Genomic DNA, 22,134 nt, shown 5'->3' with positions numbered 1-22,134 from the left:
CAAAGTTACTTAGCAGCAGTTAAAAATATAATCTACGCTAACATAAGAGAAGTTTATTTTAGTTTAATAAGTCAGTTTCATTCCAGTTGTCTGATTGAGGGAGGGAAAAACATAAAGGCAGAGCTGATGCCATTTCAAGATAGCTTTAAAAGTAAGAGAGAGATACCAAAAAGTTATAAAAACAAAGTAAGTTACCCTGGTGGTGATCTCTAACTGATAAAGAAACACACAATGCCACAAACTTTATTCTTTTTACCAAACCTGCGTTTAATTGGCTAACAAACAGAAACCAAAGCGATCACCCATTCGCTCCAATTATACAACAGCATAGAGTGAATTACAAATGGTGAATGACCTTGGCAAACATTTGCATCATTTAAACAACCCTTTATACTCCCCTTCTCTTTTTACATTGCCCAAATATAGATTAGATTCAATCTGAAAGGAAAAAAAAAAAAAAGTACATACATTTTTGTTACAAAGAAATCAAATTCTAGATACACAAGTATGCATTTTTATTTCAGTTGAGGCATTCTTTTGCTCCCTTAATGGCCCATAAAGCTACCAAGAGCCTAATATAATTATTACAATGATCTTGACATCATTTAGTTAATATTCCAATTGTTAAAAAAAAAACAAAAAAAAAACACAACTTACCTTTGACTAGCCCTAGAGGACTGATAATTCAATTCTACACATTACTGGGTCTTGTCAACCTGAACTGAGCTCTTTTTTTTTTCTTTGCAAAATGTTATAGCCTCTAAAAAACTGTGGGTGATTGGGTGGGAGAGTATATTCATTCTACAGAAACACTGATAAAGACAACTGTGTGTTAGAGTTGGAAACTGCTCACATTGAAACAGGGCTCTGTGTAACCAGTGAACATAGATGAAAATAACTGGCTGTATTGCTGCTTAAAGAAACATAATATTGCAGTAAGAATATGCTCCGATAGGTTGAAGAATTCTATTATTGCACAAAAAGTCTGTAAATATGTTTCACCCTTGCAGGTTCCAGTCCCAAGCTGGACACCGATTGGCTGCTTTCACTGTCTAACCAATAAACGGTAATGCAGTGCTCCTGTGTGGACTTTTAGCCCTGCAAAAGGGTTAAACATTTAGTTACCCAAAGTAGAGGCAAACATTTTTGGAATAATAAAAACCCTAATGATTTAGAGCATTCTATCAGTAGCACTATTATGTCACTTTAACCCACCTATGTTCCAGTACTTGAAGATTTGAGATGAGATCATGCTAGAGTTACACATAGGGATTTCAATATAGTAATGTGACTACAGTTCCCTTTAATCATATCAGAGGGTAGATTACATAGTGACCTCAATACAAACCTGATCGGGTCTGTAGTAGAAGTCTAATGATGAAAAATGATGGCCTTTTATAGATATTCCTATTGAACTGCTCACTTCAGGAGCATGGCTGGGACAATATATCAATAAGGGGTAAAAGCCCCTGAATTAACGAGAGCACAAATATAATAAATGCAAAATTACTGGGATTAATATGGGTAAATGTAGGTAGCTCCACAATATCTACCCTTATCACCCCAAAACAGCGCATTAAAACCACATTTTCCTTACACTTTCCTTATTGCTGTAACTGATACATATTAGTTCTTCTATATGGGTATATAGATCTATATATTGTGCATTTCAAACAAATTTAATTCACTTCAAACCTTTTAATACTGAAAAAATAAGGCAAGACATCACAAAATAGAGAAAACTGCAGGAAACAAACAGAATAGTGTGTATATGTGAGGATATGTGTGTGTGTGTATATATATGCAAACGCAAGCACTTATAAAAATTGACATAGATATATACCCCAGCCCCATGAGATTTACATGGCCCTGACCTATTTGGTCTGCATAAGCCTGCTGCTAGGGAAGGAGATATACCTAAGGCAGGCACCAAAGTACAGATTCTATACATACAAATGCACACTAACGTGTGCGTAAATACACATCCATGCATACGTAGAGATATATACACACACAGACATATGAATGATATAGATCTATATAACCGGTATGTAACTACATATATGCGTGCATACATACACACTAGCAGATTAACCTAAATATTAGTAAATATACACACAATGTACAGATACATTTATATCTATAATAATTAAATCTGAACATCCATGACCTGAACAGATTTATTTAGTTATGCAAGTGTATGTGTGTGTATATATATATATATATATATATATACATACACACACAGACACATATTTATGTACATATAAACATATCTGCATCTTATGCATACAAATACATGTATGTACGTGTGTATAATACTTATATTTAATGTATACCTCCTCTGTGTGTATTTTACATTCAGCACAGTACACATGTAAGCTATACAAGTAGTATACCCCACTATATACACTCACTGAATGAGGTGGTCACTCTTTTGGATGCACCACGTACACCCCCATCAAGGGCACAACTATATACAGTAACCCCAAGACCTGAGCACACCACAGCCATGCAGGTGGAAGAAGGGGCTGGAGGTGGCTCCAGGAGCAGAGTGGTAGCTGGATGCCAGCTTCTGCCCTAATACATTCTTGTGGCAATATACACATGAAATCCACAGCAGAGGGGGGGAAAAAAAGAAAAAAAGGAGCGTTTTTTTAGGCATAAAACAGCCATTTAGGCAAATTAGCGTTTTCTCAATTACAGAAAAGTTATATTTACAAATTACATGTTCATAAATCCAAATGTGTCTGGTCAAGAGTTGCTGTACCCTTTACCCAGGCAGCAAAGGATCAAGTAAGTCTTATAGGGTTTTCAGTCTTTGACCCTAAAAGCTTTAAACACTGTTTTTTGCTTTTTTTTTTTTCCATCAGGAGGAAAGTGGTAGCAGAAACTTCGTACAAATCCTGCTGGCAGTCAGTCCATTTCACTGCATAATTCACCTCCTCTCGCAGCATAAAGTGAAATGCCATTAGCATGGTAATATGGCATTTCATAGCCAGGTTTGCAGCTTTCTGTTTTGTAGGCTGGTCATACCAACCCAAGTGTTGGAAATACTGCTCCAGTCCCAAATAGTCTTTACAGGATGCTCGGCCTGTGGGTGGTGTAGAGCTGTGATGTCAACATTAAGGCAAGTGCACCGTACACCCCCACAATGCTTACTCCACGATCCGACAAGTCCTTTGTATGTTTGTGTACGTGTGGGAGGAGGTTACATGGCCTCTTGCATTATTTGAAATCCTTAGGGTATTGTCCTCCCTTTACAGTTCCAACCCGATGACCACATCCCATCCAACTTAAGGACATTTTGTAAACAAAAGCAGATTAAAACACCAAAAAAAAAAAATTAAACAGTTTAGGTTATTGTGGTTAAGGAGAACAAGTACCTTAAATCAGTCCCTTTAAAAAGGAGAAAAACAGTTAGGAGAATCAAACTTTCCCCTTAAAAAAATAAAACACAGTAGATGCTAATTATCCCACAGGCCTTTTACTAAGGAGCTGTAAGGATTTGTAGGGTAGCTGGGTAATAAGTGCCTGACAGTCCTGGCACTCATTAATGCTTTAGATCTTGCCCATCGTGGTTTGGGATCCTATAAAGGATTAAGAGTTTTGGGCCAAAGATCAATACACAATAAGAAGCAAGTGTGTCCATAAAAAAAATATACATATATAGAATGGAAATCTTAACAGTTATGGGATATTTTTCTCATTTTCAATTTTTATATACAAAAAAAAACATCTGTGCAAAAAATTAACAATTAAGAACATGGACTTAACTATATAAGTGCATTCTTTCAAGTTTTGTTGGATTAACCCCTCATTCTCCGCTTCTCTCCTCAACACAAGAGGGGATTCAACGAAGAACACTTCCACTTTGTAAAAGAGCGGATTTTTTATTTTAGTTTTTAAATTGTTTTTTTTTTAGTTTAAGCTTTTTTTCCCCATTTGTTTTTCTTTTCTTTTCTCTTTTTCTTAACAAAATAGATATTGAGGAAAAACAAAAAAATAAGTATTTTTGGCTATTTGTTTTTTTTCAAAATAATTATTTTTTTTAATAACTTGTCTTTGCCCGAAAACTTCACTTTCTGATACAAAAACAAAACGTCAAAAATGGTCAAAAATTAAAAAGTCCAGAGCTTCTTTTTTTTTTTAAAAACAAAAACCAGTCACACAAAAAAAGGTCAAGAGTCAAGCAAACTAGTAACAAACGGTCAAGACAGTCGATAAATCCAGTTTTTCCCCTCCTTTTTCGGGATTTTTTTTTTTTTTTTAAATTTTTCTATCAAAAACATTTGAACAAAATGACAAAAAACAAACAGGAATATTTCAGATTTTTGATCAGTTTCTGTAAAGTGCATTGTTTTAAGGTGCTTTAAAATGAGTGCATCATGTTTTGGGGAGCGGGGGGAGGAGATGAGGGGGGTCCCCCTTCTTTTGAACCTCCCCACCCCATCTCCCTGGCTCTAGGTGGGGTAGCTCTTAACCCCACCTCTCCCAGTCTTTCCTTTCCCCCCAACCTTGTTCAAAGGGAGGGAGTAAAGTTTGCAGTGCATTTATGCCGCAGTTATTGCGGCGGATGAAATAAAGATGGCATCAGCTGGAGAGAACACTCCTCAGTAGTCGTCAACGGCTTCCATTTCATTTGGTGAGCCGTGAAGGGAGTAACCTAGGGATAAAAAGGAGTAGGAAAATATATTAACATACAGCAGTAAATTTATTTAAAAAAAAAAAAAAAAAAAAAGTACATTATCCCCTTGGCTCATCAGCACAATAAAACTATTCTTTAGCAACACAGGATATTTTTTAAAAATATTTATTAATAAAATTTTACTTTAATGTTTTTAATTGTTTAAAAAGATAGATAAATCCCTTTATTACGCAATTCCCCAGTTTTGCCTTACAAATATTGTTATATTAAAGTGAATGTAAATATATATGAATGAGTGCCCGGTTATTAAAAATACTATTAAAAACAGGGGCACTTTCATTCATGAAAGTTTACATTGCAGCATTTTTTATAAAATACTTACTTTTTCTTCTTCCAAGTCGGACCAGCGATCCCCCGCACGCAGATCCTCTGTACTTACTTCAGCAATGACAAATCTGGCTTCCACCCAGAGCAAACATTTCCTGAGGCCATGATTGGAGGAAGCAGGTTTAGTCATTGCTGTGCCAAGTACAGCAGGAGAAGCGGGCGGGGGATCGCTGGTCCGGCTTGGAAGAAAAAAAAAAGTATTTTAACAAAACATTTGCAATGTAAACTTTCATGAATGAAAGTGCCCCTTTTTTATAAAAAGCACTGTCTGCCTGTGAAAGAATAATAAAATGCACTGAGATATGAGGCAGCCTTAGAAATCAGCCTATGAGCCTACCTAGGTTTAGCCTTCAAGGAAAAATACCAAGAGATCAAAGTCAATTTGATCATAAAATTAATTAGGAAGTTGTTAAAAATTGCATACCCTATCTGAATCATGAAAGCTACATTTTGACTTGACTGTCCCTTTAACACAACAATGCACATATCTTTAGATCCAAGATATTCGTGTAGTGCATGTTGAGGGGGACCAGTCAACACTATATACTCGAGCTAGACAATCACTGTCACCTTGGATGATTGGATGGCTACATTTAGACACCAATCAGCAAGCGCTACCCAAGTGCTGAACCAAAAATAGTCCAGCTCCTAAGCTTACATTCTTGCTTTTTCAAATAAAGATACCAAGAGAACGAAGAAAAAATTAAAATATGAGTAAATTAAAAGACTAATTAAATTGCATGCTCTAGCTAAATCATGAAAGTTTAATTTTGACTAGACTATCCCTTTAAGAGGAATTGAACAGTATTGACAGGTTATTTTATTCAAGATACTGAGGTACTTTTATACAATTTGATATGGTGATGATGTTTTGAACCTTAGAGCATGCATTCATCTTGGACACAGTACATTATTCAGCTTTACTGCAAGGTTGCATTGCCAACTTTAAATCGCTTGGCTGCACTAAAGCCATGTGGTTAAAAGGGACAAGATTTCAATATAAAAATGCTCAGTTCTGCATAGTAAAACATCTTTGCAAAATATCTTCGTTATTTTGCCCTCTTTTCATGTAATTTAGCTCTGAAAATTGAGGGTTTTTTAAACCTCACAGCTTAAAATGCACCCTGCAGACTTCTCAACGTTAACCCTGCTAAATATATTTTTTACGGCTCACTTAATATGTGCACTACCCCCACAAAAACACACACAAGGTGGTGACCATATCCTGCATGCAGATATAATTTTAAGCTCAGATGCCATAAAGGCAAGACTTACACAAAGTTACAATATTAGACGCAATATAACTTCCCAGAGTAATATTATCGATACAGATGCATGAATCTAACCATCAAATAAATCAAATGTTAAGTATACCCAATATGCTGGGATCTGAGTGTAACATATGTATTCTCCTCTTCATTTTGCTGTTCTGTGCATCATATCCACTTGGCTTGGAATTCTGGGATGATGGAAACATGGATGGATTGAACCAAGAGGCTTCCTGCACAGCAATAATGGGAGCACTCAATTAACGTCTGTTTTTTTGGGTTTTTTTTTAAGAACCTAACACAAAAACACACAGCTCTATAATAATCTAATTATCTCATACATATAGACAGCTGCGTGTTAGCATCAGTAGTAGTATTAGTATCAGTACTGTGCTTCATAGGGATTGTGAATACCTGCTGTCTCTGGCTGGCTTTGTACTTCGCTCTCCTTTCAAGGAATTGTTTTGCAAACTCTTTGGCTTCAAGGGTTTCCCCTAGATAGGAGCGGATAAAATCATGAACATCATAGGGGGACTCCAGCTCCTTCAAGATGGCCACCAATGTGGGAACTACAGAAAACAGGGAGAGTAGTCAGTCTTGTGCGAAAGAAAGACGCCTTCACATAATACATTTAAACGAAATATCTCAACATCTGCATCAAATTTACTGTCAGTATTAAACAATAGAGTATTTGTAGCACACTATTAATAACAAAGCTTTTAAAATAACCGTCAGTGTATTAAATGCAAAAGGTGAAGAGGATTTTGCTCTTGAATTTAAAAAGGGACAAAATGACAGTTCATTTGTATGTTTTTAAAACTTTTACTTTGTATGCAGATAATTTGCAATGAGGTGCTTAACTGGTAAAATGTATATAAAATGAGTCTGATGTCCGTTCGAAATTCATATTAAAAAAACAAACAAAAAAAACTAACTTTAATAGCCCCATTCCCCAAGGTAAAACATGCCGTGATCTGAGATGTCATCACAGAAAATGCAGCCAGTCTGCAGAAAGATTGGAACACATGCAGAAACTGTTAGCGCTGTCAACTGCTGCAATAATTATAAAACTTTAAAAATTGTTTTATTCTCCAGTTAATCAACACATTGCAACTGAGCTGGTGCTTTGAGTGTCTAATTTAAAAATGAATTAAAAGGGACAGTCAACACCAGAATTTTTATTGTTTTAAAAGATAGATAATCCCTTAATTACCAATTCCCCAGTTTTGCATAACCAACACAGTTGTAATTATACACATTTTACCTCTGTAATTACCTTGTATCTTAGCCTCAGCAGACTGCCCGGTTATTTCAGTTCTTTTGACAGACTTGCATTTTAGCCAATTAGAGCTGACTCCAAGGTAAATTCATGTGCATGAGCTCAATGTTATCTATATAAAACACATGAACTAATGCCCTCTAGTGGTGAAAAACTATCAAAATGCATCTAGATTAGAGGTGGCCTTCAAGGTCTAAGAAATTAGCATATGAACCTCCTAGGTTTAGCTTTCAACTAAGCAAAATTGGTGATACAAGTAAATTGGAAAGTTGTTTAAAATGACATGCCATATTTGAAACATGAAAGTTTTTTTGGACTTGATGTCCCTTTAAAATGACCTACAAAAAGATTTCAACAAAAAAAAAAATGTTTTGCAACATATTTCCATACAAAAATGTAGGGTATTTTGCCAAAAAAAAAAAAAAATTTATGAAGCAAAAATGGCTTAAATTTTAACAAATATACCAGTAACTGTATGTTTAGATGCTGCTCTTTCATGTGGATGAGAATTTTTTTTGAGAATGCATTGCTGGTGTTCCTGTATATAAAGCTAATTCTTACCATCAAGGTTATTGGATGTATTCAGGATGTGTAACATCTGTTCACACCACTGAGTAAAACCATCCGATGGTTTGATGCCCTGCAAAAGTTTCAGAAGCTTCTCTTCTTCTTCTGTCTTTTTGCGGCGAGCCGATGCAGAGAATGTGTCGCTGTGGAATAAAAAGGAAAAGAGGGTACAGACTAACCACTTAAGTAATAAGCAAAACATGGTCAAGAAAGAACTTGTCCCTTAGAATAATTAAGTGTTGGAAAACATTTCAGAGAAAGAGGTGAACCCAAACTTAGTAATTGAGATATTGTTGGTTAATGGAGTAGGAGACGGCAAAAATGGAGCAGACTTACGTGAGGGAGGGGCTGCTACGACTGTTTCTCAACCCTCTACTGGTTCCACAGGTCTTGACACTTTCCTCCCATGGGCTCTTTTCCAGACCCCCCCAGAGGGAGGCAGCATCACTACCCCACTGAGTAGGAAGGACTGAAGAACTAGACATCCCCAAACCTCCATGCTACAGAGAAAGATTGATAGAGGAAACATGGATGAGTGACAATTTTTATGCAACACCTTAGAAATGGTGAGCTGAAGGTCAATGGAAGTAAACATGTTAAAAGGACAGAATGATCCCTTGCCATGAGGTGCACCACTAGATCATATGGTGTAAGCCATGTCATTTTCATTGCATTTGGTAATATATATTGTGATAAGTGGCATAAGAATGCTTTATACTCCTCACCTGAGTAGTAAAAGTTTACTAAATGCTATAGTAATTATAAGTATAGTCATGATGGGACACATGCTACTTATTGTATTGCCATGCTTGTACTTAAAGGGACACTAAAGTCAAAATTAAAAACTTTCATTATTCAACAGATACTTTTTTTTTTTAATTTTCAAATTTTCAATGCACTATTAATTATCAAATTGTGCACAGTCTTTTTACATGCACACTTTCTGGGCAACCAGCTCTTACTAAGCACGTGCAAAACATCACAGTATTTTTGTATAGGAGCCTGTGACTGAGCGATGGCTGCCACATGGGGCAGGTAAATTTGAAGGTTTATCAGACAAAAAAAAATCTACTGCTCATTTGAAATTCAAAGTATTTTATTGAATTGTATTTTTGTTATGCATTTGTTGGAATTCTACTGTATTTAATGGTCCTTTAAATATTGAGATGTAATGTGTTAGGCATCCTGAATTAGACTTTAGCTGTATGGCCAAACCATTTTTCAGGGGTTAAACAATTAATTAGCAAGGGAAATGTATGCAAATATGCTAATCCATAACATTTTGTTTTATATATCTATCTCATGGATATAAAAATGCACTACTCAACTTATTTTTGTTTAATGTATTGGTGTAAAGTAGAGATGCTGCCAAATTCATTCTTGTGCAACAGCAAAACGCTAAAATCTGTGCCAACCCAGATTTTTTGCACAAGAATGAGTTCACCAATGAAAATAGCAGCGCTGCACAACGGCTGCCTTCTTCCACACTCTGAGGTTCACAAAATCTATGCATGCACATCTCTAGTGTAATCAGCTCCATAAAAAAATCTTGAAATAAAAATTAAAATATACAAATGTAAAATATCCTTTTTGTAAGGATTAAAACATTACTCTAATGTACATTTAAGCATATATCTGAGCTTGTGTGAGATATCAGATACTTTTATCAGTGCTCTGTTAAATACTACTTTTTATAGTATATCTTCTATCCCAGTATCTCAGTGTTAGTTATCCATCAGGCACTTACCCCTGTCCTATTGGGCTGCCGTTGCTTAAGAAGCTGTCCTTCCCTCTCCTGCATTTCCAGCACAGTTTTAAATGAAAGGCCTTTCCCATGAGACCCCCAGATAGGTGGTGATGAGGGCTGCCCACTCTGCTGTAGAAGCTTTAGAAGCAGCTCTTGTTGCTGACGACACTGGAAAAATAAAAAATAACGTAATGGAAGACTATGAGAAAGAACAATATTTAAGACGGCTATGAGAAAAGAATGAACAGAGCTGTATTCACCTGCTTCCGCCGGAACAGTTCCTCCTCCTGGTCTCTTCTCTTCTGTTCCTCCTGGCGCCTCTTTTCTTCTCTCCTCTTCCTCTCTTCTTCCTCCCTCTTAGCCCTGAGTTCCACATCTCTGCGTTCCTGCAGCTAAAAAAAAGTACTGTTTTTTTTTTTGTCCTATTTATAAAACCAACCAGAAGTAGTCCTGGTCCCTGTAACATGGGATTTGTAAGGCTCTGGGTAATATAAACTTTCTTCCAAAACATGAACTATTGTAAATGCCTTCCCCTTATGCCCCTGCCTGATTGAAAAAGAAAAAGAAAAGGGACTGTAAACACCTTGCAATTACAAGACCTTTCTGTTGACTAATATTATTCTTTAGAAAGAGAAGTCAAAACATTTTGTAAAACAAAACATCTGCAATTGTTTTTCAAAAGCCAAACTCCAACAACTTATCTTAAATTGGAGGAGATGATTGGGGCTTAAATCTGTAGACAAAAAGGCTAGTCATGGTATTTGTGTCAGTATAAAGTCCATAGTTATGCAGTTGTTAACAGCTAATACCAATGAGAATGATATGTAGCAGGGTTAGCCCTGAGAAGCCTGCAGTGTGAACTTACAGATCGGAGAAGCAGAGAATACTTACATTTTAGAGCTATATTGCAAAGTATATAATATTGAGTTTATTTACCTCACGTACCTAAACATTTTATTTAAAAATCTCAAGGTGTTCACGGTCAATTTAATTTATTTTGAAGTATTGCTGAGAGATTATTCCCTGTGCATGTTCAAATTAAATTCCCAAAAAGTAAACCAATGTTACTGAGTTGAACTACAAAAATAAAGCTCAAAGAGCCCATCAATTAAAGGGACATAAAACAAGTTGAGACAGAGACAAAATATAATATGTACTTTAATTACTTTACCTGCAAATTTATACTAAAGTGCCTCGCCATTAACCCTTTCTTTTAATTTTCTGAATTGTACAGCTCTAACTCCCCCCACACAATTCCTTTTATGGCTGTAGCTATATCCATTGTTGTTTTGGTAAAATGCACAAATGAATAGGGATTATCTGCTGGAGCATGCCTAGAAGCTGTGAACTCAGGTGAAATACAAAGTATTTTAAGTATTTTTTAAAATTATTTTAGAATACTTCCCAACAATTTTTTTATGCAAACTATTTTTTCTTAATTAGCCCTTTTAGGATATGCACATATCTCAACCTGTTTTATGGCACTTTAAGGCTGTGACACACTGCATGCAAAGCAGCTAGAAAAGTTTGCAACCTTCACTTTGTGCTGTACTGCCTCGCAGCTTGTCTATACTGTAGTCTGTACTATATATAGCGAACAACAGACCTGATTTTATTAAAACAAGTCCTTATGATGGTTAAATTAATATACAATGAGAACTAATGAAGGTGCTATATATAATCTGTATAATCAGAGAATGGTTCAGGTTCCATTCTTTAATTATATTGATTATACTGTAAATAGCACCTTTATTTCTAAGTTACCAAGTTCTTGTTTTATAAAAAAAAAAAATTTCAATCTAAGTACATTTTTTAAATATAAATATTACGTGTTTAATAAATAATTAATAAAAATGTTTATCAACGTGCAGGCAAAACTCCACTCTGCACTACTGCTGACCAATAGATTTCTTTCCTTAAACGCTTAATTGTCTGGAGGAATCGGATTGGCTGCCCTCGACCTGACACGCGGGTTTATACACGTGAGCTGATTGGCTAAAGATTTAATTTTTCATCTTGTAGCGCTCGGCTATGCGAGCCCTTGCCAGATGACGTGCATGAGGTAAGTAGGAACAAACACTGCACACAATTGTCCGTGCGTCGCCTCTTCCCCTAGCTGCGCGCAGCTTCGCTTGCTGTGTGTCACAAGCTTCACTCATTTATTTTGTTTCTGCACATTATATTTTTATATTCTTTCGGAACAAAATCTAACAATTGCTTTTAAAACTATTAGTACTGCTCTCAAAGCTCAACATCTTATTCACAGCTAGAGCACAATTCCTACTCTACCACATATACCTTCTGCTGCAGTTGCAGCTGTTCCAAAATTGGCCCCTGAGATGCAGATGTCACAGGTAGGTCCCACAGAGCGGATTCCCCACCTATTGACAGAAATGGAAACGTAGTTTGACATAGGTTTAAAATAATAATAAAAAAAAAAGGGCCACATTTGATGTGAAAAGATAAAAATATTACCTGTTGTCTGCGAAGCTGAGGTATGAAGATCCCACAAGGATCCAGTGTCTGGCACAGAGAGAGATCTATTCATAGAAGGAAGGAGAGCAGCATCAGATCCTCTATAAATAAAAAAATAAATAAAAAATACAAGTGTGAATTTATGCTGAATAAAACATTTTTAAAAGAAAAGCTGGTTTTGTTTATAGCCGGTAAACAAACATGACCAAATAAAGAGGCACAGAGATATAAAAACTAAAAAAAAAAAAATGTATCTATAGTGCAGAGGTAGAAACCATTTGGAATTTGAAAAATCTGTACCTTTCGTAGGAGAAATTTTCAAATGCTTCTCTAAAATGTACCACAACTATACCCAAGCTAACATAAAAATAGAGGCATTACTTGTTTTAGTTTCCGAATATGGAAACGCACGCAATACTGTGCCTGTATTTAAAAGGAACACAAAAAACAAACAATTCAGCTATTAAACTGTATGAATAGAGCATTATTTACTGACAACCGATGTTATGAAAGTTCTTAAAAAACAAAACAAACAAAAACATTTAAAAATGGGAATTCATAGCAGGAATATATTTATCTACTTTTCTAGGGGAATACTCTGTAAATAGGTTAGTTTACCTGGATTTGTTGGGGTTTAATTGCTGCAGGAACAGTGTAAGCTGCTGCTGTTGCTGAGGAGTCAGATCTCCAGACTTCTGCTGGGAGTACTGCTGCCTGCAGAACATAAAACAGGTTACACATACAAGCTGAGGTATAAAGAGTATGCAAAAAAAGCACTGAAATCATTTTCACCTGTTAATAATTTGGAGCAAGTACTGATGCTGGAGCTGTTGGTACAGAGCTAATTCTTGCTGTTTTTTCAGGCACTGCTGATCAATATTACCCTGGAAGACAGAGAAAAAAAAAATCATACAAAAGCATAGTGAATTGTTCATTTCTACTAGGAACATTCAAATATGCCAATACATTAAAATATTTAGCAGAATATTTCACAAGGCCCCATTACATCATTTCCAACCCACTAAATATTACTCAAAAATGTAAGTGCAAAATCAACCAGACTACCGTCTATTATAAAATAACAAAGCAGTATGCTCCTTGCTGCCACAGGAAAGAAAGACGGAAAGAAAGTGTGGCCTTACTTGCGAGAACTTATATAAATTATGAGGGGGCTAATGAGATTTAATTGCCCAACTTGATGGTAGCAATACAATAAATTATAAGTTTCAACAATAAAATGATGGTTGTTACTTCAAATATATATCTAAACATCCCATTAACAATAAACTCAAGGAACACCAAAGTTACCCCTCTGACTTAAAATACAATAACTTTAGTGGCCGTTAACTTATGTCAAAATAATACTATATTTAATACTGTAAAAAGTACAGTATAATTTGCATCTTTCTAAGCATTCACTGCTCAAAGATGCAAGTGCTTTCCTATGAATTAATCTTGTTTGAGTTCCTCTTCTTCCTCTGTTACCCACTGCTTCTCTAATTAGACTAACTCATTTAGGCTTTTACCACAAAACTGCTGATCTTTTTTTATAGTTTTGAATACTGGGGCACCAATATATTCTCTATACAGAAATTATGCTCTCTATTATCCTCTGTATAAAGCAGATACCAATTTACAGATATTTATAACTAGATCTAAAATTTTACAGCGAGAAAGAAAACAAAAGAAAAACCCTTCTGCACAAGAATATTCAACAAATACACAAACTTTAAGAAACATTCAAAATAAAATTTCTTACAAGCAGTGGTGGAGGGGAAGGACCAGGAGCAAAGGGAACTCGCCCCCACATCTTGATGACCTCACCCAAGGGCTGGAAACCTTCATCACATCCTCGCTTCACCAACAAGGACATGGTAAAATATCCAGCCTGACACCACTCAGCCATCTCTTGTGTATTGAAAGGTCCTGGAAGGGCAAGGAAAATAAATTAAATCACTAAATCTGATCCTAAGGTACTAAAATGTGAGAATGATAAAGCAGGGTTGAGAAAAAGTGTGTGTGGTGGAGGTGGCACCCAGTAAGAAAATAAAACATCAACTGACCCTGGATTTCCCCCTGGGGATCCTTATAGAACCATTTCATTGCAGCCTCATGGGTAAGGGGTAGTGCAGCAGCACCGTTAGAACGTGCAGGAGAGAAACTATCCTCCTCCAGGGAGGAATCTTGCAAGGAGGCAACCAACTTCTCTGCTTCCTGAGACACAAAGAAGCATAACAAATCAGAATTTTTCATGACAAAATAAAGGTTCATAGAATGATTCTGGTAGGATACAGAAATCACATTTAACTGTGATACAAAACATAAGGGCATTCTCACCTGCTGAAGATGTTTCATGCCTTCATCCTCCTCTGGATCCCCCACAGAAAATTCAGTAGCAGCAAGTGGGGGGGAGGAGTCAGAAGGAGGAAGAGAAGAAAGTGGGGAGTGTGAAGTTGGAGTGAATGGACCAGATTCACCTGATAAAAGAATGTGTAAAGAGCACCAATTATGTACAGAACAAATTAGTTCACAATAATGTCAGTTTCACACTGTGTTAAAATGAGCTATTTTAGCTGAGAGTACTTTATACCAGTCATTGAGGACGATGAAGCAAAATAAATACAAAATTCACAATACTCTTATCCAAACAAACATAATATTAAAATAACACAGTGTGTAAACATCAAGTGACAAGGAGGGGGAAAAAGGAACAAGAAACCCTTAAAAGGGACTGTTCCTTTCCCTTCGGCAATTTCTCTTACCTTCCCCTCCTAAGCTCTGTTGCTTTTCTCCCAGTCCTACCTCCTCACCCTCTGCAGATGAGATTTCAGGGCCACGCTCTCCATCTATTTCAGTATAAAGTCCACTTCCCCATAGAGTGTTTGCAGGTGAGGGTGAGCTGGAGGAGGTTTCTGAAAGAACATCTTGTGAAGCAAAGACTTCATCTGTCAAAAAAAAAAAAAAAAGGTTAATGCCATCAAAAACATCTAAATCCATCATGAAAAATTAGGCACACTGAAGATGGGGCGTGCGGAAAAAGATTACAGCTTGCCTTTAGTCTTATCAGATACTTCTTCTGTTTTTTCTTCTTCCTCTTCCTCCACTCCCAGGAACTCAAACTCTTGTTCCTCTAAGATGGTATCTTTGGGGCACTTCTATTGGAAAAAAGGATCAGTGGGAGGTGACATTTAAATAAAAAAACAAAACAAAAAAAAACGCACTTTGTTTAACTTAAACTACTTTCCTCACGATGAAATTACAAATGCCATGGCTGTAGTTATAAAACCTAATGAAGTATGCTCACTTAGCGTAATACCATTCTGTCCAACCCTAGGTCATCAGGAATTTCCAGGTTAGTAGTAACTTTTTTCTCTCTAAACTCGACAAACCTTAGTAGCCACTAAACCTTCAATTTTAACAAGAATTCCCCATCTGGCTAAATTATTTCATTTCAATATCCCTCTATGCCATTTTAGAGGTGTAACACAAAGGAAGGTTGCTAATGAGTCCATTAAGTGTGCACATTCATATTACTCAAGGCCTCAAATCCCTCATAGAATCCAAACTGCTCACAAACTCTGATCATGACTACCTCAGCATTCCTCTAGTATTACCAGCCACACTTAGTACCTTGAAAGACATAAAAGCTCCTGTAGAATCGAAGGTACCCATTTCATCATCTTCATCATCCATGCACCATTCAGGAAGCCCATCCCTCTCATCTTCATGTGAATTTTCGCCTCCCCGTCCACTCCGAGGTGGTCCTCCATTCTCATCACGAGCAACATCGAAATCAAACTTCCGTCTACGTTCCCCATGTTCCCTCCATCCAGCGGAGCGTGGCAACTCTGAAAAAGTGATGGGATGGGTGAAAGGACCAAGTTAAAGAAAATTAGAGGGGGGACAAGTAATAGACACTAGAGTCAAATTTTAAAAGAAGGAATACTGGTACAAATATGAAGCCAAGAATTTCACCTGCTCCACTCCCTCCAGGACTGGTGGATCTCCACCTCTCATCTCTTCGTGCTAAAGCAAGCCTCCAGCTGCCCTCATCATCTTCTTCCTGTCCATCCCTCAGTGTGCGCCAGTTGTCACTGTCTGAGCGAGCAAACTCCTTCCGAGAAGGTACAGCAGCCTCTTCAAAACCCACACGAACTGATTAAGAATATAAAGAAAATTAGAAAAAGCAAGTCTTTTGTAGATCCTTTAATAATGAAAATGTCTATAATAGTGTCGATACATACCTGCCTCCCTCCGAATTGGCTTCTCAAATCTTCTCTCCCCCCTGCATTGAAAATATTCATAGATTTAAGTTTCTAAAAACACTGCTACCAAGGATTTGAATAAGCACAGAGGATAACAGATCCAAATGAACACAGTTCCCTTTCAGCTATTAAGTTCTTAACACAAAACATTATGTTTGCTTTACATACAGTTTTTTTTTTTAAATAAACATTTATAACAAACTCATACTGAAACAAATGCAAAATAAAAAATGTTTAAGTACAAAAACAATGTTTCAAAGTGGTTTATGCATATTTTATTAATCATTGTCGGAAAAGGGTTAAACCAGGGCTTGACAAACCCATGTGTCAGGGAGTCACTGGCTCTGAAATTTTTGTGTTATTCTACATATTTTTAAACACAAATATATCAGTGTCTGGCTCCTAAAAGTATGACTGGCTTTTAAATATCCTTACTGAAATTATGCAAATTAGCTTACACAAGGTTACTGTTTCCTTTTTTTGTATCTAGTAATGTGGGACATAATTCCAGGCTCTCACCTATCATCCCAGCTTTGGCTACGGTGAATTTCACGCCCCCCACGTCCAAATCCAGAGTCCCCATCATCAGCAGCTCGTGGGTAAACAGCTGAATCTCCACGACCTCTTCCTGAAAAGAAGAGAAGAAAAATAAACAGAGATACAACAATAAATTGCAGGTTTGCAAGCAAGGGAAAAAAATAAATAGGTGCTTTACCCCGCCCACGAGTTGTGCCTCTGCCTCTTGAGACTCCTCCAGGAGGGGGAGCACCCCCCTTCCCCATCAGTCTAAGAACTGGAACACTGTTCACAGACAAGGAGAAATTCCTCTGGTGAGAGAAAGCAGAATGTGTTTAGTATTTATTTTGTAACTTTCCCTTTGCTTGCTGCCCTAATAAATTCTGCTTTCCTTTTTTTTTATTTTTTATTAAAGAGACAGTATACACCAATTTTCATATAACTGCATGTAATATACACTGCTATAAAGAAGAATATGCACAGATACAGATATAAAAATCCAGTATAAAACCTTTTTACAAAACATACTTAGAAGCTCCCAGTTTAGTTGATGATGTTAGGCTGGAACACTGATTAAAATTCGGGGGAGAAAAATCATGACGAGCAGACACTACCCCCCCTGCATATGAAAAACCTATTACACAAACAGGAGCAAGCAGGTGTCTGTAGACATTAGTATACATCTAAAACTTTGGGGCTTGGTTCGGAGTCTGAAATCTGCACAATTTTATTTAAAAACGCCCCCATATGGGTTATATAAATGGATAATCTACAAAACATTTATACAAAGAAAAATCTAAGGTACAATGTCCCTTTAATTACCTGCTCTTCCTCAGTAAGTGGAAGGAGAGCAAGGGGCTGCAAAGGCTCCTCATTTAGAATCACAGCAAATTCCTTATCTTGCATTTCTTCAGGAACCTAGGACAGGGACAGAGTAAAGGAAAAGCAGTGAGTGGATACAAAGAAGCAAAAGTTAATGTGAAATTCAAATTGTTCATGGCTGCTCAGCACATCTGAAACACTGGATCTGCCATTATACACATACAAGGAACTAATTTAAATAAATAAAAACAGCCTTTGCCCTTACCTTGTTCTCTTTCACATAAAGTGCTAACATCTCTTCACGTCCATATCGATACTCTGCAAGTTTATACTTTGGCATAGCAGGGGAGGGAGGGGGGGACACCACAGAACCCCCACTGGATAGTGCTCTGAGCCTGCGTGGAATTGAAAGAGTTAAAGCAAGGCTTTACAATTCTGGGGAGCTACTAAAGATTTACTTTTGATTCCTGTTTGGCTTGCTCTACAAACTTCTTTTTGAACTACTTCCTTCCTAGAAAAAAAGTGTGCAATCGTCCAATCATTCTTAAAATCTAGTAAGCAATAATTAACTTATTTAGCATCATAAGTAATCTCCTCCCATATCCATAAATAATCATAGCTCAATGTTATTAAATGGTTACTCACCACTCAGGCCCAAAGTTTAGGGTCTCTGCAGCCATAATTAGCCGAAGTTTGGGTACCTGACAGACAAAATGAATCAACATAAACAGCAAAACAAGAAGACTTACTATGTATAAACAAATAAAATAAGGCTAATTATAAAATCATATAGTCTAACCACAACCATGACATTGAAAGAAGCAGGTAAGGGGCAGACAGAAGCTGTTAGATAATTTATTTCACAAAGTAAACCATGCTGAATGCTTGGGTAGTCGGCATCCATTACACAGACGAATATACCCTCCAACATTACAAAACAAATATAATGTAGGCAGCATGCCTACTGCTTAAACTACCACACAAACATTTAAAATGGTGTACAGTACAGCAGCAACATATACTGAGGTTTCCACCACACACCTGTAGCTGGAATGATTTCTCAGTGAGTTGTTTTCATGAGATGAAGATGCAAACAGATAACCTAACAGACAGAAAATATTAAATCCCATTAAGATCCCTTATAACAGCTTATGCGCTTTAACTATCCCCCACCCCCTCTGTCTTTGTAGTTATTGCAATATGGTTAGTGTTTTATTTCAATAAAGAAAGAATCAGAAGCTCAAAATGGAAAAAATACAAATCTGTTTGGAAGACGATTTACTAATAAAGTAATTGCAAACTTTACTTGTTTTAAAATCGTAACAATATTTTGCAGGGACTTTAAATTGATCACTTCCAATGAAGATGCAATGTAACTTTTTTAATCTAGCCGTGCCATTCTAATACCCTCTGCTCTTAGCGTCCACTTCAAAGTTAATTTTTGTTTTTGTGAGCTTACTGTTTGAAATATTCACCAAACGCGGTTTAGCCGTACAGCACATTTTTTGTAGCTAGGAGTACAGAACTTTTTTTGTAGCTAGAGTGTCTATTGGAGAACAGTTCAAACAGTTAGCTCACAAAAAAAAAAAGTTTTGAAGTGGGCGGCTAGAGCGTAGGTTTTTAGAATGGCACAGCTAGATTACAAAGTAAGTTACAGCACATCTTCAGTAGAAGTGATCAATTAAAGTCCCTCTAAAATATTGCTTATATTCTGGACCTGATTTTAAAACATGTAAAGTTTACCAACACTTTAATAATTAATAAAGGGATACTGAACCCATTTTTTTTCATGATTTAGATAGAGCATGCAATTTTAAGCAACTTTCTAATGTACTCCTATTATCAATTTTTTTTTCATTCTCTTGGTATCTTTATTTGAAAAGGCAGGAGTGTAAGCTTAGGAGCCAGACCATTTTTTTTAGTTTAGCACCCTGGGTAGTGATTGCTGATTAGTGGATACATTCAGCCACCAATCAGCAAAGCTACACATGGTCCTGAACCAAAAATGGGCCAGCTTCAAAGCTTACATCCCTGCTTTTTAAATAAAGATACCAAAAGAACAAAGAAAATTGATAATTGGAGTAAATTAGAAAGTTGTTTAAAATGGAATGCTCTATCTGAATCATAAAAGAAGAAAAAAATTGGGTTTAGTATCCCTTTAATAGACACAGCTAAAATGAAAATCTTTGCAGTGCCTAACTAACAATACTTTGTGAGCTACTTCAATATATGCACAGTCTTGATCATACAAATGTATACAAATTATGTCACTGAGTAATGCCAATGACTTTGTTAAAGCAGAACTATTAAGTTTTTTGAACAAATTGCAAATTCACAGTTGTTTTAAAAGTGGGGTGTGTGCAACCTGTACATACAAAAACAAATCGTATCTGATATACTAAAGATTTGTACATTTCCCTAAAATACCTTAACACTGTTGTCAATCAGAACACAGTAGTATGCTAATGTGTTAATATTGATTGCATTCAGTCAAAAGAACACAAGACAAAGCTTACTAAATTCAAAACACATAATTATTAACGGATCAAAAGATCAATCGCTCACCACAATATCCTTGGTCTTCACCACACTCTTTATGCAAAGCTCTTGATTTATTTTACACTGGCAGCTGGTAAGAGAGCAGTCTCAGGAATCTGGCTTCTGCTTGCCTATATCGTTCTTAGGCGTTAATTTCTCTCTAAGTCTTTTATATAAGTAAATGCTTAAATACCACCAGGCAATGCTTAAATTCAGTACTTTGAAATTCAGTACTTTGCTCTTGTCTCTGAGGTCTGTATGTAACTTTTCAAGTTGTTGGTCACTGTGGCTTAGTAATATATTTTTCCCAAGTCAATAAGTCAATGCTTCTTGCTAAAGGCCTCTTGCGGTATCTTCTTAGTGGAGTCACTTTACACCCTCTCAGTTACACTTCTTTTATTGGTCAGACACCTGCTTCACAATTACACAGAGTATCATATCAGTTTTAATGTTCAATACAAGAAGTATCTCTTAGGTTTAACCGTCACTCTACATATATACAAACGTATATATATCTCTCTGTATATACATATAACAATCCTCTCGATAAGTGCATGCACTTGATGCCCTTCTGAAACCTGTTTTGTATATTGATGTAAAACGTTTTTAAAAACAGACGGACTATACTTATAAGTTGCTTAGATCTTTGCATACATATGTATTCGTAGCTCTCAGACCTTCAGTTCCACTCTTCCGTGGATGACTTAAGTCTGTGTAAACATAGGTCACTCCGACCTGCCAGTCTCCTGTTTGCAGAGAACTGGCACTCCCAAGCCGGTGTGTGCTACGGCCCACAGGCCGCCTTTAGTTCTGTGTCAAGCTTCTCTTCCTGCTTAGTTTTTGGATATGTCTGTCAGGCCTGTGTAGTAAGTGCCTGTCACTTTGTAGCGATGTTTACAACAGGCCTCTGCATGTATATATATACACGCATATACATTTAGCCCCTCGTGTGTAGGCCTGTGTGTATATACATATATATAGTTAGTTTTGTCTCTGCGTTCAGGCCTGTGCTCTAAATGTTTATAAATTTGTGTCTGTATTCAGCTGTTTATCTCAGGCCTATCCCGCTGTGTCCCTCAGGCCTGTATCTTCTCCTCTCGGAGGCTTGTCTTTTTCCTGTTGTCTCTCTCCTCCCCGGGTATCTCCTCCCCCAGGGGACTCTCTCAATGTGTCGCTTCAGTCACGATAATCCACGTTACGTCACGACACGTCACCCTCCCTCCTCCGCCACCTCCTCCGTGTGCGGGGATTCCAAAACAAGATGGCGGTAGAGCCGCTGGGTCACGTGACGTGCCTGCCCGTGATGGGCGTGCGCAACCAATTGTGGGCGGAATGTACAGACACGTGACCAGCAGCATATAGAACAGCATTGCAGGACGATTGGTTATAATTCTCAAGCATTTCTTTTTTTTTCGTTTTCTCAAGTCAACTTTATTGATAAAAACAATGTTACTGTATTTCTAATAAAGTTTATTCAATTGTTTTTTTAAAAAAATTACAACTTTATTTATAATAACACATTGTAATTGTATTTTTTTTCCATTTGGAATAGAGTACACATTCGTTTTTTACATTACAGTTTACTTTTTTTGTTGAAATCTTTTTATTGAATTTTTAAATTT

At 36.7% G+C, this 22,134-nt stretch overlaps 1 protein-coding gene across 2 annotated transcripts; it reads right to left on the bottom strand.

Annotated features, from left to right (window-relative positions):
* Nucleotides 1-242: 242 nt before the first annotated feature.
* On the bottom strand, nt 243-21,841 carry GIGYF1 (GRB10 interacting GYF protein 1). Of its 2 annotated transcripts, XM_053718374.1 has the most exons (26): nt 20,540-21,841; nt 19,016-19,076; nt 18,620-18,675; nt 18,240-18,369; nt 17,975-18,070; nt 17,352-17,463; nt 17,156-17,264; nt 16,616-16,656; nt 16,347-16,526; nt 16,002-16,219; nt 15,424-15,526; nt 15,134-15,316; nt 14,709-14,848; nt 14,435-14,585; nt 14,131-14,297; nt 13,164-13,255; nt 12,990-13,085; nt 12,372-12,472; nt 12,195-12,277; nt 10,157-10,288; nt 9,897-10,064; nt 8,486-8,649; nt 8,144-8,292; nt 6,718-6,872; nt 6,410-6,536; nt 243-4,666 (listed from the first exon to the last, which is right to left on the bottom strand). In XM_053718374.1, exons 3-26 carry the CDS (start codon nt 18,652-18,654, stop codon nt 4,614-4,616), a joined length of 2,985 nt encoding a protein of 994 aa, XP_053574349.1. In that variant the 5' UTR covers nt 18,655-18,675; nt 19,016-19,076; nt 20,540-21,841; the 3' UTR covers nt 243-4,613. The 2 variants fall into 2 exon arrangements, with proteins under 2 accessions (XP_053574349.1, XP_053574350.1); XM_053718375.1 differs by lacking the exon at nt 19,016-19,076.
* Between the last annotated feature and the right edge of the window lie 293 nt (nt 21,842-22,134).

Source organism: Bombina bombina, chromosome 6 (assembly GCF_027579735.1).
Source record: "Bombina bombina isolate aBomBom1 chromosome 6, aBomBom1.pri, whole genome shotgun sequence".
Lineage (NCBI taxonomy): Eukaryota > Metazoa > Chordata > Amphibia > Anura > Bombinatoridae > Bombina > Bombina bombina.
Note: the sequence above shows the minus strand (reverse complement) of the source record. Positions and strands in the feature narration are given on the sequence as shown.

What these genes read in the sequence shown, in the direction of transcription:
- GIGYF1 (XM_053718374.1), bottom strand. Translation starts at nt 18,654, where the DNA reads ATGGCTGCAGAGACCCTAAACTTTGGGCCTGAGTG. An exon ending in CTAAACTTTGGGCCTGAGTG is followed by an intron (nt 18,370 to 18,619) that starts GTGAGTAACCAT and finishes AATTCCACGCAG; the next exon opens with GCTCAGAGCACTATCCAGTG. An exon ending in CTTCCCCTCCACCACTGCTT is followed by an intron (nt 13,256 to 14,130) that starts GTAAGAAATTTT and finishes TCTGTCTTCCAG; the next exon opens with GGTAATATTGATCAGCAGTG.